Here is a 20,340-nt window from a genome sequence, read left to right on the forward strand (position 1 = left end):
CCTCTCTTCTTCCCTTCTCTTCTTCCACCATGCCAACTCGCTTTGAAGAGGTGCTCGCACATGGCACGACCATGCTCGATGTCGTGTACACGAACGAGAGCAGGGAGATGCCGTTTTTTCTGAACAGTTGAAGGAACGATGGCTTGACGCCGCAATGGATCATGAGAAGTTCTTGGGGCTTGATCTGGAGTACACGGCCGATCAACGCGGTGTTGTCATCATCCAACTATGCTTCGCACACCATGTCTTGATCTTCCAATGGGCGAGGTAAGTTTTGAGGCTTTCTTTGATCCAAGATAATGACATTGTAAGTTTATTTGTTTCAATCATAGTTGGTTCCCTTCAAATAGTTGTAGTGAAACAATTTTGATTAGTTGAAGGGGAACACAATCTAATTGGAATAGTGTTCCATAATCTGAAAAATCGTATTAGAATCAACTAGTGTTTAATATGTTCCATTGGAATCATAGTTGGTTCCCTTCAAATAGTTGTAGTGAAACAATTTTGATTAGTTGAAGGGGAACACAATCTGATTGGAATAGTGTTCCATAATCTGAAAATCGTATTAGAATCAACTAGTGTTTAATATGTTCCATTGGAATCATAGTTGGTTCGCTTCAAATAGTTGTAGTGAAACAATTTTGATTAGTTGAAGGGAACACAATCTGATTGGAATAGTGTTCCACAATCTGAAAAATCTGATTGGTTCAATATGTTCCATTGAAATCATAGTTGTAGTGATACAATTTTATGCGGTGTTCTTTGATCCAAGGTTATGAAAATTGCATATAGCTAGTGATCTCTCTAGGTTCCATTGGATAGCAATATGATATGTCATAGTCATGAAAATTGCATATAGCTAGTGATCTCTCTAGGTTCCATTGGATAGCTATAGTGATCTCTCTAGGTTCCATTGCATATGTTCTATTTGAATCCTAAAGATAATTTTCTCTTTAGTTGTAGTGAAACATGTTTCCTTATTGCAGCAGTATGTAACATTTGTTCCATTTTAATTTGTTTCTGTTGCAGTAGTGACAAGCATTGTCCAGAACTCATGGACTTCCTTCGCAGCGGCATCACTTTTGCTACCATTGACATAAGGAACGACAAGCTGAAGATGAGGTACAGCTTCGGTATTGAGATACCAACTGGTTGCCTCATTGATCTCCAAACGGTATTCAGGCTTCGACATGTGAGGACTTCGATGGCTCATATGGCAGTTGCCTTGATCGACGAGGAATATGGTGATACGAAGACCAATTTCCCAAAGTCTCAGCACAAACTTTGGGAGAAGGCCCCACTTGATCGTATCAACATTGAGTATGCAGCAAAAGATGCATACGTTTCATACGAGTTGTACCGCAAGATTCGAGTCGTCAACTATGGCCAGCGTCACCTCGAGGAAGGTGGACATTCGGATTCAGACGATTCAGACGAGTAGTGTTCTCAACGTCGAACACTTGTATATATATCTATGGTAGCTATTATTATGTACTGTTTGGACTAGTATCATGTACTGCTTGGACCAATTTATATATGTCTAGTTTCTGTTTGTGACATTATAGTTTCCAAATTTGAATGGTTTAGCCCTTTCTAACTTCATTTGCTACTTTTGAATGGTTTAGCCCTTTCTAACTTCATGGTATCATGCATTTCGACCACATATATATACAAAAAGTCTTCAGTTCAAATAAGTTCAAAAAATGAAATCCCTTTTGTAACAGATCTGTTTTTGATTAAAACAGTCATTTAAAAATGAAAGACCATTAGTCCGACGTGGCGTGCAGCGGAACCACGTGGCGTGCAGCGGAACCATGTGGCGTGCCGCGGAACCACTTTTGTTGTGGGGGTCGCTTTTCCTTCTTCTCCTTGTGCTAGATATTTGTTATGCATTAGGGAAAGAAGGAATAGCGACCATCATCGACGGTCAAAAAATCAGGTGAGGGAGTGTCCACCATACATGAGAGAAGAAGAATGCCGACTGTTTTTGTGGGGGTTGCTTCTCCTTGTTCTCTTTGTGCTAGATATTTGTTATGCACTAGGGGAAGAAGGAGTAGCGACCATCATCGGCGGTCGAAAAATCAAGTGAGGGAGTGTCCACCATACATGAGAGAAGAAGAATGTCGACTATTGCTGTGGGGTGTCGTTTCTCCTTCTTCTCCTTGTGCTAGATATTGGTTATGCACTAGGGGAAGTAGGAGTAGCGACCATCATCGATGGTTGAAAAATAGTTTTGCATTATTTATTCAATTTCAAACACTTTTCATTATCATAGTTTTGTCAAATTCTCAAATATGCAAAAAGAATTTTAATAAACATAGTTTTTAATTGAATATAACAAAATAGTTAATAGTTTGGATAGTCAAAATAATTACTTTTGAAAATAGAAAATAATTTTGAATTATTTATTCAATTTCAAACACTTTTCATTATCATAGTTTTGTCAAATTCTCAAATATGCAAAAAGAATTTTAATAAACATAGTTTTTAATTGAGAATAGCAAAATAGTTAATAGTTTGGATAGTCAAAATAATTACTTTTGAAAATAGAAAAAAGTTTTGCATTATTTATTCAATTTCAAACACTTTTCATTATCATAGTTTTGTCAAATTCTCAAATATGCAAAAAGAATTTTAATAAACATAGTTTTTAATTGAAAATAGCAAAATAGTTAATAGTTTGGATAGTCAAAATAATTACTTTTGAAAATATAAAATAGTTTTGCATTATTTATTCAATTTCAAACACTTTTCATTATCATAGTTTTGTCAAATTCTCAAATATGCAAAAAGAATTTTAATAAACATAGTTTTTAATTGAAAATAGCAAAATAGTTAATAGTTTTGATAGTCAAAATAATTACTTTTGAAAATATAAAATATTTTTGCATTATTTATTCAATTTCAAACACTTTTCATTATCATAGTTTTGTCAAATTCTCAAATATGCAAAAAGAATTTTAATAAACATAGTTTTTAATTGAAAATAACAAAATAGTTAATAGTTTGGATAGTCAAATTAATTACTTTTAAAAATAGAAAATAGTTTTGAATTATTTATTCAATTTCAAACACTTTTCATTATCATAGTTTTGTCTAATTCTCAAATATGCAAAAAGAATTTTAATAAACATAGTTTTTAATTGAAAATAGCAAAATAGTTAATAGTTTGGATAGTCAAAATAATTACTTTTGAAAATAGAAAATAGTTTTGCATTATTTATTCAATTTCAAACACTTTTCATTATCATAGTTTTGTCAAATTCTCAAATATGCAAAAAGAATTTTAATAAACATAGTTTTTAATTGAAAATAACAAAATAGTTAATAGTTTGGATAGTCAAAATAATTACTTTTGAAAATAGAAAATAGTTTTGAATTATTTATTCAATTTCAAACACTTTTCATTATCATAGTTTTGTCAAATTCTCAAATATGCAAAAAGAATTTTAATAAACATAGTTTTTAATTGAAAATAACAAAATAGTTAATAGTTTGGATAGTCAAAATAATTAATTTTGAAAATAGAAAAAAATTGAAACTATATGAGAATTTATAGAGAAAATTCAATCTAAATTCAAAGTGAACTCACTTTGTTCGAAGTGAACTCACTTTGAATTCAGGTTGAATTTTCTCCATAATTTCGAATATAGTTTCAATTTTCAGTGAGTTTAGGCCCGTAAGCCTGCTTTAGAGAGGAGCTCGATGGAGAAGCTGCGACGGGGCTTATAAACAAGTGTTAGTCCCCCTCGCTGGGCGAGGTGGGACTAAACTTATTGTGCAACCGAGGAGGGGCTTTAGTCCCAGGTGGAGCCACGACCCGGGACTAAAGCCCCTCGCCTGCCGCCTGCCGAGGAGGGGCTTTAGTCCCGGCTGGAGCCACGCACCGGGACTAAAGGCCCGTGCTTCCCGCCTTCTGGTCTGCCCGAAAAAGGGCCTTTAGTCCCGGATCGTGGCTCCACCCGGGACTAAAGGGGGTCTTTAGTCCCGGTTCGAGCCACGAACCGGGACTAAAGATCCACCTATATAAGCGGGAGTTAGAAAATTTCCAACCCAAATCGCATTTCCTTCTCTCCTTCTTCCTCGTTCTCCTGCTCGGCGCGGCACAGCGACGAACTCGACGACGCCGTCAGGCTGCCCGCAGTCCTGCTCGCCGCCGCCTGCCGTCCTCCTCGCTGTCGCCGTCGTCCTCCTCGCCGCCGCCGTCCTCCTCGCTGCGCACCGCCCTCCTCCTCGCCGCGTGTCGCGCCGTCCTCCTCGCCGCGCGCTGTCGACACCTCCGGCCGGTAAGCCCCCCGCCCCCTCCTCCCCAACACTCCGGCAAGTAGAAGAAAAGAAGAAAAAGGAGAAGAAAAGAAGAAAAAGGAGAATAAAGGAAGAAAAAGGAGAAGAAAGGAAGAAAAAGGAGAAGAAAGGAAGAAAAAGGAGAAGAAAAGAAGAAAAGGGAAGGAGAAGAAAATAAGAAAAAGGAGAAGAAAAGAAGAAAAAGGGAAGAAAGGAACAAAAAGGAGAAGAAAGGAAGAAAAAGGGAAGAAAGAAAGAAAAAGATTTTTTTTGTCATTCAATTCCTATTGTTATTAGGTTTGTGCTAGATTATTAGGGTTAGTAATATTTAGAATTAGGAAAAAGGAAAATAAGAAGAGGAGGAGAAGAAAAGAAGAAAAAGGAGAATAAGAAGAGGAGGAGAGGAGAAGAAGAGGAAAAATAGAAGAAGAGGAGAAGTAGAAGAAGAGAAAAAATTAGAAGAGGAGGAGAGGAGAAGTAGAAGAAGAGAAGAGGAGAAGTAGTAGAAGAAGAGGAGAAGTAGAAGAAGAAGTAGAAGAAGAGGAAAAATTAGTTTAGGGTTACAAGAAGAAGAAATGTTTTTTTTGTCATTTAATTTTGCTATTGTATAGTGTATATGCTGAAGTGTTAATAGTGTTTCTTAGATTATTGCTTAATTTTGCTATTGTATATGCTTAAGTGTTAATAGTTTAATTTTGCTATTGTATATGCTTAAGTGTTAATAGTTTAATTTTGCTATTGTATATGCTTAAGTGTAATAGTTTATTTTTAGCAAGAAAATTAATAGAACTAGTTTATTTTTTTAGTTCATTTTACGATGCCTATCCCGCATCCTCGTCGTCGACTCGGCGAAGGACACCTGCTTGATCAGAGGGGCCCTGTCCGGGACTGGGCTCCGCCCGGCTGGTATTGGGAGGTGCTACCTTCCGGAGGGTGTAGGTTGGTGAGGAGCCAGCCCGTCGTTGACCCGATCCTTGTTTGGTGGCGGTCGCGTGGGCCAGTGAGGGTGTCGAGGCTTCCGGACACCGCGGAGGTGGTACGTCACCGTGTGAGCGAGGAGGATGAGCACATTCGTCGCTACATGGTTGCGTTGGAGGGCAGGTTCGAGCATACCTGGCAGGTTCTTCGGGGATCTCACTGGAGCTATGATCCTGTGATGGTTCCTTCTCTTTGGGTGTCCACCGCCCGCGTCGATACCCGTCGGGCGCTACGGTTCTAGATGTATCAGTGATGCTATATGTATGATAGTATTCGAGGAGTATTAGTGATAATATTCGACGATGTACGGACAAAAGAGATGATGTATTTGCTTATAATTGAATGCATGCTAATTTGAATACTACTTTATTTTACGATTTGGTTTTGCTTATTGAATGCTCAAATTGGAAAAGTACTCCTACTTTGAATACTATGCAGAAATCTAGGAGTCCCGGTCCACCCGGGACTAAAGTTGTTTTGGAACGGAGTTCCTGATAGAATAATTCTTTTTTGGTACAAAGGTTAAGAGAATCCGTTTTTTGCAGAACTATGGATCCACATATCAGGAACCTCGAAGAGGAAGAACTTCTCGAAGATATAATCAAAGACGGCCACGACGTTGAACCAGCTGAATCTCCGTCGTCATATCTAAACCCCGACGTTGGAATGGAGGTCGAGTGACACGAAGATGAAGCCGATGGGGCAGGAGATAGGTCCAATGACGGAGAAGGTGATAGCTCCACTGATGGAGAATCCGGTGAAGAAATAATAAAGTCCGGCGAGGTATACATATGAAGTTCGACAATCACTTGTAATATGTGAAAAATATTGGAGATAGCTCTATATTGTATACATATACATTCATTTGACGAATGTTTCTCCCTCTTAGGCCTCCACATCAAGCAAAGCTACGAAACGAGGCCCGACTAGAAAGTTGGATGCACGGACGCATTACACCTTTGAGGTGATATTGCCTACGGGCGAACCCAAGCTTCCTAAGAATGCTGCTGACACATTCAAGAAGCAATGCGGAGTTCTCGTTAGGGATCACGTCCCGATCAGCGTTCGAGAGTGGAATAAGCGCAAAGGGGCAGCCGATAGTGACTATGTCGCCGAAAGGTACAAAGATAAACTTTGGAATGATCTCATGTCACATTTCAACCTGCCAGAATGTGAGAATGAAGACGCCGCAGACAAACTGAGGGCCAAAGTCAAGCGGTGGACTCTAAAGAAGATGGTCGAACTGTTCCGTAGCTCGAAGAAGAAGCTATGGAAAAACTATCTGAAGACAAAGAAAGTGCCAGTATTCGAGGGGTATCTAGCCAAGCACGCGAATCACTGGAAGGCATTTCAAGAGTACAAGGAGTCAGAAGATGCCCAGGCATTATCAGAAAAGAACAAGATAAATGCAGACAAGAAGAAATATCACCACAAGCTGGGGCCAGGGGCTATGAGACTGCCATCCCAAAGTGGGATAAGAAAGAGCAAGATCTGCTAGATAAAGGCATCGTACCTGAACCACTCCGTGATGAGTGGGAATTGAGAGCAAGAAATTGGTTCCTTGCGCATGGTGGGTCGTACGACGAAAAAACAGGGGACCTCATCTGCAGTGACGGTCTTAGGATACCCAGGGAGAATTGGAAAAGGATAGTGAAAGAAATTAAGGAGGGAAAAAGAAAGTTCACTGCAGATAGAGAGAAAGATTTGCTCACACTGGTCCTCGGCAATGACGAACATGGAGGACGAACGCGAGGCTTCGGTCCTTCTTACCCGTGGTGGCTTGGGTTTGCCAGAGACCAAGACACTTACAGAAGCCGAGAGAGAGCAAAGAAACGGCAGCAGGATGAGGAGAATGACAAGTTCAACCAGTTGCTTGCCAGGATTAACGAGCAACAGAAGCAGATTGATGAGCTTAGAGGAGTAGCGCGCCAGGAAGATCCTGCACTTGATATTACCGGCGCCCCACCTAAGCGGAAAAGCAGTGTGGCTGAATCTGAGGCCCCGCCGGCGATGCACGAAGAATGATAGAGGGCGGTCCCGGCTACCCCGTGGATGGAATCAATGAGTCAACATCATGTGAACTCCATCAGAAATTCAAGAACATATCCATGAAGGTGGCCGTCGGACAAGCTTTACCTTCTGGCCCTGATGCACGCTGGCATGGCCGTGAGATTCCAGCTGGCTTTGCTAAAGTCGGGGTGGATGAAATCATGACGGGGTTTCATGATATGGAGCTCGACATAGCTGGACCCGAAGATGAGAGGACACTCGGAGAAGTACTGGGTGGAGTCATCCTATGGGACAAGAACTACATCAAGCTTCCAGGCTCGGCCCCAAGGACAACACTGCCTCCGAGTCGTCGCAGGTCACCTACACCTCCATTACCTCCAAGCCCTCCACATGACGTCGGCCAGCACAACACGAGTCCATATCGATCACCGCCGCCGGACTTGGGTCGTCCGTCTCCGCCGCCGCCCGCACAGGATACTAAGCGGAAGCGTGCCACCAAGAATGCTCTGCTGACGATTCCTAAGCGACGGAGCCCCCCAAAGCGCAAACGGTCGCCCCTTCCAAAGGTACCTCATGCTAATCTTCCTATCAGACCTTATGATCGTACCCCCGAGGAAAACGCCAGGATAGCAAAGGAACATCATGATGCGCAGATGAAAAGGAAGGAACCCGAGCCCCGCCCGGAATACACCGAGAAGCAAATAGCATGGGCAAAAAGACTTCACGACCCTTCCATCACAGTATGACTTACACCATAAGCCTGATGACTATACACGAAGATTGCAGAAGGAAGTGAAAAAGAGCAGATCACGTGCAAGTGCAAGTGGGAGCAAATCAAGTTCAACTATAAGCAAGAAAAAATCAGACGTTCCTCAGCTTGGACAACAGGCCAAATAGTCGATCCCACCCCTCAAGGTGTTAACCGAGAATGTTCCCCCTCCGGTGCAGGGGCAAGCTTTTGAAATAGCAAAGGAGTGGGCGGCTGAATGTGGTGTCTCGGTTGAAGATTTGCTGGCTTCCCAAGACGATAGGATACCCAAGGCTGTGGTAGCCCCTAAGCCACAGTTTGTCATGGGAGAGCCTTTGGTCAGCAAAGATGATCTCCCAACAAATATGCGTTACTTGCATCAATGGTACTTAAGTGAATCAAAGAATGGGAGAACGATGATCGTGCTGAGTGTCCCACGGGAGTACTACGGCCGCCCCAAAGAAATCCATATCGACTTTGATGAACTCTTCCAGATGTACAATGACGACGCCCTCGACAAATCACTTATGAGTTGCTATTGTCTGTAAGTTTTTCAATTCGTTGTCTACATATAACTTGTTTAGTTATTTCAATTCATTGTCTATATATAACATGTACTCTATTATGCAGAATGAAGATTCTGGATTGTAAAAGTAAGAACATCCTAAATATTGGGTTTATTGACCCAGATAAAATACATATAGCGACGCTAACTGATAAACCCAAGGAGACGGAGGAAAACCTTCTAAGGTTTCTAACAGATCAAAATTTCTGTGACCACATACTGTTTCCATACAACTTCAGGTGAGGGTCCTTACTCTGTTGTGTCCATTCACTTATAAGTGTAATTGATAAGTTACTGACGCATATATATATATATATATATATATATATATATATATATATATATATATATATATATATATATATATACATGTGCAGCTTCCATTGGATTCTGTTGGACATTCAAATTGATAAGGGAAGAGTTGATGCCTTCGACCCATTATCGAGACCCTTGGAACAGTTCCAAAGCCTGCAGGACATGCTCCAAGGGTAATTTCAATCATTCTTGCGCTCTATCGGTCTCTTTCGATGATTTTCTGATATATCAATTAATGAAAAACTTAGCAAATCATTATCCTTGTCGGGCAGGGTTTGGAAGCGGTTCAAGTGCGTGACTCCCGGTAACTTTCCTAAGAAGCTGACCTTTAGAGCGGCTCAGGTAAGTAGTAGTATGATATACTTCTATTTTCAATACATTTATGATGCTAGATTATTATTTTGATTATATATATTCTATTCCCGTAAAGTGCGACCAGCAGCCACGGGGAACGCATCTATGCGGATACTATGTTTGCGAGACCATTCGCACGTTTACCTCTGAGCATAAGGATCACAGATTCGACGTAAGCAATGAACATTCACACCTCTATTTTTACCCGTCATTCTTTGTTATCATGATTGATATTCATATTCATCTCCTCTTCTTATATAGCACACGGCCATGAGGACGAAGGTCCTACTAGAGCAACGCGCGATTGCTGTTGCAGAGGAGCTTGCGGGATTTCTGAGGACGGAAGCTATAGATGACAAAGGACGATTTAGTGTAGCTAGGGGCCATTACTGATGTTCGTCCATGTAATCGAATAGACGGGCTCTAGTCCCGATAATTCAGATCTCCATATAATTGTATATATATGCTCGCTTGTAAGATAAGTTAATCATATATATATGCATAATTATTTCTATTTAAATTATATGAAAACTAATTCCCGAACACCAAACGAGGCATCACGTTAATCTCCCGAACACCTAAACCCTAAAACCCTAAAACCCTAAAATAACTTCATTCAAAAAAAAACCCAAAAATAAGCAAAATCTGAAACTCTTTAGTCCCGGTCCGTGTAACGAACCGGGACTAAATGGCCTGCCCCTGGGGCGGCTACGAGGCGCCCACGTGGAGCACCTTTAGTCCCGGCTTGTAACAGGGCCGGGACTAAAGGTTAGGCCTATAGTCCCGCCCCTTTAGTCCCGGTTGGTGAACCGGGACTAAAGCCCCTTACGGGCCGGGGCTAAAGGCCCCGTCCCCACTAGTGCTAGCTATGTAATATACCAAAATATTCTGTTGTAGGCATATAAAAGAATAGACAAGAGGTAAAATTAATAATCGTTATACATCCAAATATATAAAATCTCAAAATTCAAAATTATCAATTAAACATTTAAACTTATCTACATACTTGCTAACATACATCACACGATATACTCCAGATAACAACCAAAAACAACAGTTCCATCCACCCATCTACAAAATTGTAATTCATAATCTACTAATATATGAATGTGGATTCTCTACTAAGATAGAGGGAAAGATGGTAGTGCCTTGCCTACTGGTGATGTCATTGAGGAAGAGATTGTGAAGCATCCCATGTGAGGGGATGGGGAGTGGCCAAGTGGGGTGGGGTCTAGGCAAGCGACCAGAATGACGGAGCAACTAGATCTTGCAATTGTAGTGTGATGACTGACACTGGTGAGGACACAACTAACCCCAGCCAGGTTAGGAGGGGATGAAAGGAGAATGAGGAAGCGGGAGGAAGGCCAAACCTTAGGTATTTAGTAGCAAGAGGGGGTGGTAGGGGTTACGTGCCAAAATTTTGGGATTCGTTTGCCCACCAATAGTAATTAATCGGTCTGGCAACTGATTAATCAATATGACAACTGATTAATCAATCTAACGGGCCAATTAATCAGCATGGCAAGTTAACATGATGAATAAGTGTTATTCGATTTAATCATCCTAAGAGTAGCAATTAACTAGCAAGTTAAGTGGTTAATCGAAAGAATTCTTAAACAATGACTGTCGGTAAAGTACTTTTTGAAACATGAAAATACTTGGTGACAAAACGAGGCCTAAAGTGCTTAAAATAACAATTTGGACCACGAAGTTCATGTAACGAATCAGAGATAACAAGAAAAACAAAGCACACTTATACTGCTGACTTATTTCAACAATCAAATGAATAGAACAAGAAATAGCTACAATCACTGAGTATCACTCGTCTATCATCCAGACAATTGAAGTTCTAAACAACTGATTGGTCCTGTCTATGCTGAACTACATGAAGAGATGAACCAAATAAGACAAGGCCCTGCAGTGCAGCAGATCCGGTCCCGTCCTTTGCCACGGGAACCGGCACAAGGTGACTTTCTATCTTTTGATCTGTTCCCTCGACTGCAGATTTGAGGTGACACAACAGCTGTGATGAGAGCGAGGCAAGACCAAAAAAAATCATATAATTTACACATTTACTAATGAATCAACAGGGGCGCAATCCGCTAGCACAGCAACCAGGCAATCTTGGACATCGGCTGTCTCTTTTGGCCCCGAGGGAGTATCTGACACTGCCCTGCACTGTCCCTCTGGTTGAGTGCGGAAGGGCCTGGCCTTTGAGGGCGGGCAATGCGGCAAACCAAGAACGATAAATTTTCTCTAGAGAATTTTCTACGCATAATACATATACAGGCTATTTGCAGCAGCGCATGCAATGGAATTCTCGGTGGGGTGCCATGCAAGGTGGAGCAACTTCGTCGAGAAGTCTAATGAGTTTCCATTGGCATCAACACCTAGATTTTCCCCACCTGTAGACAAATTGTCTCGGGAATGAAGCTATAGATAAAAAAAAAAGAACTGCAGAAATTTCTGAGTCAATGTTCAAATAAAGACACTCACCTCTTCGCACACCACGGGTCATAGAGGTCAGCGTCCCCCGCGTGGGTCTGGTTGGGTTTGCAATCTGACGTCTACATGGTAGCCAAATCCAACAATGAAACACAAGTTCGGACAAATTATAAAACAGTAATTGCATGACTAGGCATGACAATAAAAATTGAAGCAGGCAGTACTATTGTAAGAGTTGCTTCCAAACAAAGACCACTGAGTATTGTTAGCTCCAGAACGGAGAAGGTAAAGTTGCTCCTGCTAGGAGCTTTGTTTGAAACAGTCCAGGTTCAATTCCAGATTTAAAAAAATATGATAAAAGGTATCTCAAGCTCAACGAGTATACCTCATCGGGTTCCTGCTAGCTTCCAAAGTGGTCACCTCCGTGCTACCAGGAGTAGAACCAAAAACACGGAATAGATTACTGCATTTAAAGACACAAGCATTTTGAATATATAAGCATTAACAAACAGGATTGTAACGTTGTACATGTAGACAATAACAAGAACAAGGAGTTACCCATAAGAGCCAGTTGCAACATGAAGTCCATCCCCACTAAGACAACACTCAAACTTGTCAAATATTGAGTCGTTCTCATACAGATCACAAAGCTGAAAATAGTGATATCATGTGACTAGATTATATATCGGTCATCACATCACATGACTGCTTTGCTAATCATTCAGTTGAAAAAATCTCACCCTTGGTCTTAGATGTTCATGGACCTGGAAGGTTGAAACAGGGCCTGAATCCATGTTTAGATCCCATAGCTGACAGAAAAAAAGACGAGATTAAACATGAAGTTTTAATGTTTGAAGTAAATTTACCAAACAAGAAGTTGAAACATGATCCTGAAAGAAAGATCTAATCTTCAACTACAAAAAAATAATGAAACACCACAAATTTCAATGCATAGAAAGGACAACGACTAAAGGCAGACCCTTAGGATTTAAAACATTTTTAGCAAAAAAAAGCAGCGCCATATTTTTAGCGTTGCTAAACATTCGCTAGTTTTAGCAAACATTTATTTGTATATCAGGCAACCAACTACTTCCTCCGTCACGGTTTAGAAGGCGTGCTTGGAAATTCTCTGGAACCTAGGTTGTTATTGATTGGCTATGAGACGGGCTAAAAAATAGCATTCACACTACAACGGAGTACTAATTAGCTGCTAGGAATAAATGCAATGCGCCCTAAACCTTGTCCATTGTGGAAATGCACGTAAATTTAACTCTCATAATGGGGCTAGAGTGAAGGAAACAAACAGTAGTCTGAAAATCTATTTCCTGTTAGTTACTTATAGGATAATTTAGAGTAACTAATACTCCCTCTATCCCAAAATAACTAGTACAAAATTGTACTAGCTCTAGTACAAAATTGTACTAAGCTTAAGACACTTATTTTGGGACGGAGGGAGTAGTTCCTACTCCATGCTGGTGCTACAGACAAGCTGGTGCCACTGAACCACTTCCATAACCATTAACCACAGCTGAGTCTGTTTCATTTTCCAATACAAGCATTCAATCTTGAACCATATTCCTAATACGGAACGACACACATTTCGATGTGTGTTCGAGAAAAAAAAAGATACTCAACCATATTCTATTTTATCAAGTTACTCAGTACCATCACAAAGATGCATCTGGAAAATACTATATTGGTGAGGCAACAGGTAGGGCCTAGGTCCACATGCCAGTGCACATTGCTTGTATTTCCCAACTCAGTTGATCTTTGCAATGGTACAGAACAGAAAAGTACTCTTGACTTGAAACAGTGCCAAAACATTAGAATGTGTCAAAACTGAACTAGCACATGGATTTGAACAACTGTGACTACTAAACAGCTAAATAAGAACACTGAGATAAAGGTAAGTGAAGAAGCCAGTAACATACTTTGAGAGTCATATAATCACGACTAAGAAGATATCTTCCGTCCCTTGAAAACTTTACATCTGAAATTGATGCTATTATCTCCGTAAAGAACGATCTTGCTCCAGGTGCTTCATGTTCCTCAAATCTGTTTACAAGTTCTTGTTAGCTCATACAGCATGTTGTGAGATTTTAGCAATATAACTGAACACGTTCCAATCCTCCAGTCACATCAAGTTTTTGTCCAGCACGGATGGATAAAATGTTGCAGGGAAAGGTATAGGAGAAATTACTAACATTTTGGAATGGTTGTCACACAATGCAGACTGTCGCAGATCGATTAGCCGGATAGAACCCTTTGAGCTACTATAGGCCAGTGTATTACAATGAGTGGGGTGGAACTCCGCACAAGTAATCACCTCTGAAATTTCAACAAATTACATCATGCAGTGCATATTGATTGCCAAGACATGAAGAACAATACTTGCAGTAATTTTGAAGAAAAAAAAACATGAGGTTCAAATCATCTCACTAGAAAAGGAACTAAACCATTACTAATTTCCTGTCTAATGTAAACAGCAAAATACTCCCTCCGTCCGGAATTACTTGTCGCACAAATGGATAAAAATGATGTGTCTAAAACTAAAATACATCTAGATACATCCATTCCAATGACAAGTATTTCCAGACGGAGGGAGTATCAATTAACAGACTGACAAAAATGGCATGTGATCATATGGATAGTGTTGACTTCATTCACTTGGCTAAATTCTCTAATGAACAACTATCACCAGATTTCCCATAGAAAAATTTCTACTGTGTAATTTCAGTATACAGCTTCCACTCTACTGGAAATTCACCAATTAGATCAATAAAACTGATGTCCCATGAATAGTAACTTTTATTAGCTCAGCATCCATGGCACTATAAGCCAATCCAAATGAACAAAGATTGATAATATTCAAACCCTACCAACCAAAGCTACCACGCTATATGGATCAAACCAATGAGCTAAAAACAACGAATACCCAAATAAAATACTATTATACAATGGCCTTCATCTGCTATGTCATATGATATCCATAGCTTTTGTCTGGCAATGATATATTTCATCAGCCCACCATTACTTTATTTAAGACGTAGTCAGGCTGAGTAACCATGACATGGCCACCAGGCACAATATTCTGATGTTAATTCTTACTCAAGTACTGAACAGAGAGGCACAGGTTACTATCACGGTACAACAACAAAAATCACTTAATGATGAAAGAATATTCAGTTACTCACTGTAACACATGTGTGGAGTCAGTATGCCATCGTGCGAGAAACATGGCAGGACTTCACAATAAACAAAGGTAAAGAAACTATAGAAGTCCTACGCCAAGTCAATTTTACCATGTTGCACTACAGAAAGAGATTAGGAGACTAAGTTGAGTTACCTGTTAGATCTTCCATGTTTGTAGGCTTCACATCAACAATGTTAAAGCTCTGGCTGTTTATGTCCAAATTCCATAGATTTATTCGCAGATCATCTGCTGATATGAATGTTTCACCATCACTGGAATTAAAGGACAGAATATGTATGAGCACAATGTCCACAGATGACAGATCACAGCATGGCAGAGCAGTTAAAAGTTACGAGCACACAAGCTTCAGAAAATTAGGTTTATAACACTGTAGCAATACGAAAAACATAAAGAATTGCTAGGGTATACTTCTCCGGTTCACAAATCAGAATCGAGTTCACCTACTCTAGCATGTGTCATATTATATAGCTACACAAGAGACCTCCGAGTTCCGTACAAAGCAGATCCTTGCATAACATGTAAAAAGGAAAAGAAAGAACAAGACCAGACTGGGTGGTCTCCATCCAGCCAACTGGGACCACTTCCAAGTGAGCTCTACCCTGAATTGGGAGCAAACCCGGACACTTCCAAACCACGATGTAAATTAGTATTCAAAGAGGTTTTGAGCAAATCCGGTAACTATGTGTAGGATATGCATACATGTTGAAATGCCCAGATTGGGAAACGTCTACCATGATCCTTAGTAGGTAAAGTATGAATACTACTGTACTGATGCATGACAGCACAATACATTACAAAGGCACTACATGAGTGACACAGACAGTTCTTTTTCTTAAAAGCACAAAAGTTATATCTGATTTGCCTATCTAAATGTTCATTTGGTAGAAGATGCAAATGATTGCACAGTACCTGCTGAGACCTACAAACTTGGAAGCGGTACTGTGGTAGCAACACAAACAAATGGCTTATTCCATTTTAATCAATAAGTGATACTTGCTTAGAGATTCATATAAATTTTACAGGAATTGGTTAGTAAATTACACATTGAGTTTTAAGAAGATAGATGTTACTAGCTTTGGTGTATTCTTATCTTGTTTCTGCAAGAAAAAGACCAACATAAAGGGAAGAAATATGAAAACTCATAGAAAAATAATGCAGAAGGGATCGGTTGACAAGACTAAAACTCAATGCTCGTGGCAAGACTAACCTATTATTCGAAATAGAATTAATATGGTAATCATGAGCATGGGCATATACGCGTCGACATCTAGCAACAAGGTTCACATCTTGACTAGTAATCTGCATGTGGTTGGAAGCGAAGTCAGTTGGACTTGATAATAGCTTGATAAACAATTATATAGTGTCAGCTTCATGCACTAGAGCTGATAGACTTTTGGTACAGTTACCACAGGTAAACGCAGCGATGGGTAACCTCCAGGTGGAAATACGAGATTACTGTTGAGGCTATCAGAATTTTTTGAACATCCACCATTTGGAAGAGGAGGCTCGGAAGTACTGGTACTCGCATGACTAGTGGTACCATCCCCTACAGTTTGGGAAGTGTCCAAAGCCATAACTGAAACTTGTTTTACCTTTTTCTCTTGGACCTGCAAGGACAGCAAAGCAATAGGTCAATACAGATGAAACTTGATAACGGCCCACAATTTAAAAATGCAAATTCAAGGTTCGCACTAGTTAATCGGATAGAAGAATGTCTACTTCATTTGTGGTTGCAAAGGCCCAGCGATAATAGTAAAAAGGAAGGCCTGAACATATGGGCCTACTAGTACTCCCTCCGATCCATATTACTTGTCTTAGATTTGTCTAGATATAGATATAGACAAATCTAAGACAAATAATATGGATCGGAGGGAGTATCAATAATTTCATTCATTGACATTACTGCAACAAATATACAGTTCATCTACGGTAGAGCTAGACTGCCAGCATATATGAAACAGTAAGGAAAAGATTGACATGCGCAAGAGAACTTAAAATGCACCCTGACATACCTTCCAGTATTTGATAGTCTTATCATTTGTGGACAGTAGAAAGAGTGCATTGTTGGATGTCTGGCACCACTTGATTTTGTTGATCTTCTCCTCTATTTCCAAACTTTTGAGGTAGTCAAACTACAATTATTTCATACAAACGAAACAGCACGGGTATTAGCTTCCATCTTCCCTGCCATGACTAAGTTAAGGAAACCTTTTCCGTACACCAGCTTCCTAAGTTTATTGTGGAACTACAACTTTAATGGAGATAGAATAACTTATATGGACTACAAAAACCAGTCTAGATTGATATATACCTCAGGTTCATGACTCTGAAACTCCGTTTTATAGCGGAACTCAGGATGTCTAGTAATTGGAACATCCTGTCTCTCCAGTTCTCTCCGATTAGCATGCTCCTGTTAGATTAACTTCATGAGGGCAAAATATTTAAACTGAAACCCTTATAAGTTCAACTACATGGTGCTTACATCCCGAGCATCTGTTCTCTCAAATAGAACAACACGTCCTCCTCTGTCTCCGGTGGCAAGATGATCACCAGATTTATCAAACTCGATTGCAGAGATGATGTCAACTGAAACAGAACAGCATACCCAATCAGCACGCAAGCAAGTATTCAATTGAAATGCAAATGGATAAACCGACAAAGTAGCCTTAATCAAGGCTATGAGTGTTTATCATGCACGTACGAATCCCAAATAAAATAAGCTAATAATCAAATGAAGATGCTTTCTGATTCAGAAAATGAAAAGGTTCCCATCGTAAGGATTAAAATCTTTAACTGCGTCAAAGTGGATGATCAAATCAACACAAACGGACCAATGCAGCATCTCTATCTCTACATCTACAACTCATAAAAGTAGTGAGTCCTAATTCTTCTAGAGCCACCAAAGTTAGTGAATCCAGAACAACCCACGTCCTATGATCTAATCAATCTATTTAAATCTAAGAGTTGATATTGCTTCCGTGGTCTGCCATCAAATCCAAGGGCTCATATTCCATGTTCTGCCACAGCCCCACGCACGTCCTGCCCAGTCACGTAGCCACGACCTCCCTCACACAATCCTCCCCTAATTAATAGCATACCTAATATCCATGCTAGCGCTAACCAATTAATTATATCCTGACTAATATTAACATGCAACTAAATCATGTCAAATATTAGTGTGCAGTGCAATTAATACATTGCCTAATATTAACGTGCATTGCACATACACGATTACTAGTGGACATATAAAATATTAACAGTGGACAGTTTCTCCCATGCACAGATGGAAAGCATGTATGTCCTGTCAAATACATCCAAATCCGACAAAAGATCAAAGGCACTGTGAGCCCATGCAAAATCATGCTAGAATCATCCTAAATAATCATAAGCTTCTCCCCTTACGTGATCAACACGGTAACATAATTCAGTTCAGGTTGCCACCAAGTCATCATAACCCTTAAGAAGAGCATTAAGCAACACATCTCCTACAACTGTGAATCTACTACAAGAGCTCACGAGCTCCACACCCTCTTAGGACCTTTCCTGCATTCCTCAAATCACATGATCGAAAACCTGTCTTTATGACCGAATTCTTCAAAGTCCAGCTGAGGCCTTGTGTGACAAGGCCGTAAGACCGACGAAAGATTCGGCTTTTAACAAATGAAAAAAAAAATGTTCCCAGCGTGAAGCATATTAACGGCAATACCGACTTGGGCTCCAAAACCTTCTGGCAAGGCGGAAGCTGCTAGCACAGAAGCACACTAGCCACCATAACCATCCATCGACTCCACAAAATACAGCAGAACATATCTGGCGAGCGCATTTTCCTACGAGCCAACGGACCAAGCGCTCCAGTTCCCTAGGCAAAAATAACACCAATCCCACAGGCCACAGCCACCGATCCTTGACCTATCCTCCCGATCCCCGCAGTCCACCAGCACAGTTCTCCGGCGCGACCCGGCCTCAGAGGCCCCACGAATCGAGCGGATCTCGGGGGCGGGAAGCGCGAGCCCGTTGTTGCGCGCGCGCAGACGTACCTTCCTGCACGTCCTCGCCCGCCGCGCGCTCGCCGAAGACCTGCGCGAACCTCCACTCCAGCGATTGCTGCTGCTGCTGCTGCTCCGGGGCCGCCGAGGACGCACCCGCCGCCGCCCCGGGGCGGTCGTCGTCGGAATCTCTGGGATTCATTGCGCCGTGCTCACGCGATCACGCCGCAGGGGCATCGCATCGGGGATCGTGATGGGGGGTAGGAGGTCCTCCCCAGGCGGAGGGCGGCTGGGCGGGCGGTGATGCCGCGGCGGTCGACGGAGATCGAGTCGGGGAGGGGCGGGGTGGGCTCTGCGAGGGAGGAGAGGGGGAAGTGATGTGGGGGAGGGCTCGGTCGAGGTATGTCTCTGTCTCTGGCTGGCCCTCGCGTTCGTGTGTGAGCTTAGCTCTTCTTTCTTTTCTTTTCTTTTCCTTATTATATTCCTCCATCTGACATGGTAAAAAGCGAGCTTGTTCCATGGTAGGAAAATTAGGAGAGCAAGTGTGTCCCTCACATGGTGTAAATATAACAGTTGTTTATGTTAGAAAAAAGAAGAGGTGTCCATGAGAGAAAATGAGAAGCTCGTCAGGGCTTTCTCTGAAGATAGGATTAGGGAGTCAGCCACCCGATGTGATGGTCTCACTTTTCTTGTTTATCAAAAGTTCTAAAATATTGTAAAACGTGATCTTATAGTCTTATTTGAAGATTTTAAAAATAGAACTTTTAGAGTTTTTTTACTAGTACTACCTTCGTCCGGAAATACTTGTCCTAGAGATGAATGTATCTAGATTTATTTTAATTATAGATACTCCCTCCGTTCCTAAATATAAGTCTTTTTAGAGGTTCCACTAGTGGACTACATACGGATGTATATAGACATACTTTAAAGTGTAGATTCACTCATTTTGCTCCGTATGTAGACCCCTAGTGAAATCTCTTAAAAGACTTATATTTAAGAACAGAGGAAGTACATCCATTATATGCATTTTTAGGACAAGTATTTTCAGACGGAGGGAGTATTATTTTACCAGGAGGACTCTTTAGACTTAATTTTGTTATGCCAACTTTATAATTCCAAAAGAGCCTAATGAATTTCTCCTAATAAGTACTAGTACATGGTAATATCTTGAGTGGCCACTTTTTTAACATTTTTGCTAAAGCCAGTATACTAAGAGGTTGAGTTGATGCATTGGTAGCTTTATTGGATTTACCCATACTTCATTTACAAAAGGAAGGTTCGGCTTGGAGAGTATGGTGTGTTCATGTAGTGCACGAAAAAAGAGGAGAACACACATCAGATTACGGAAAAGCCTGAGACAAATTGTATTGGTCCTTTTTAGACAACATGCTTCGACTCGCATGTTTTAGACATATGTGAAGAAATTGAATGATTGTGTTGA

The 20,340-nt window shown here is 40.8% G+C and overlaps 1 protein-coding gene across 1 annotated transcript; it reads right to left on the minus strand.

Moving 5' to 3' along the window:
* Positions 1-10,985: 10,985 nt before the first annotated feature.
* LOC123407426 (serine/threonine protein phosphatase 2A 55 kDa regulatory subunit B alpha isoform) lies at positions 10,986-19,327 on the minus strand. Its single transcript, XM_045100558.1, has 14 exons — positions 18,951-19,327; positions 17,396-17,499; positions 17,225-17,323; positions 16,926-17,045; positions 16,320-16,520; positions 16,121-16,212; positions 15,046-15,164; positions 13,904-14,027; positions 13,631-13,754; positions 12,440-12,508; positions 12,258-12,349; positions 12,085-12,162; positions 11,751-11,821; positions 10,986-11,659 (listed from the first exon to the last, which is right to left on the minus strand). Exons 1-14 carry the CDS (start codon positions 19,099-19,101, stop codon positions 11,523-11,525), a joined length of 1,581 nt encoding a protein of 526 aa, XP_044956493.1. The 5' UTR covers positions 19,102-19,327; the 3' UTR covers positions 10,986-11,522.
* Between the last annotated feature and the right edge of the window lie 1,013 nt (positions 19,328-20,340).

Source organism: Hordeum vulgare, chromosome 7H, assembly GCF_904849725.1.
Source record: "Hordeum vulgare subsp. vulgare chromosome 7H, MorexV3_pseudomolecules_assembly, whole genome shotgun sequence".
Lineage (NCBI taxonomy): Eukaryota > Viridiplantae > Streptophyta > Magnoliopsida > Poales > Poaceae > Hordeum > Hordeum vulgare.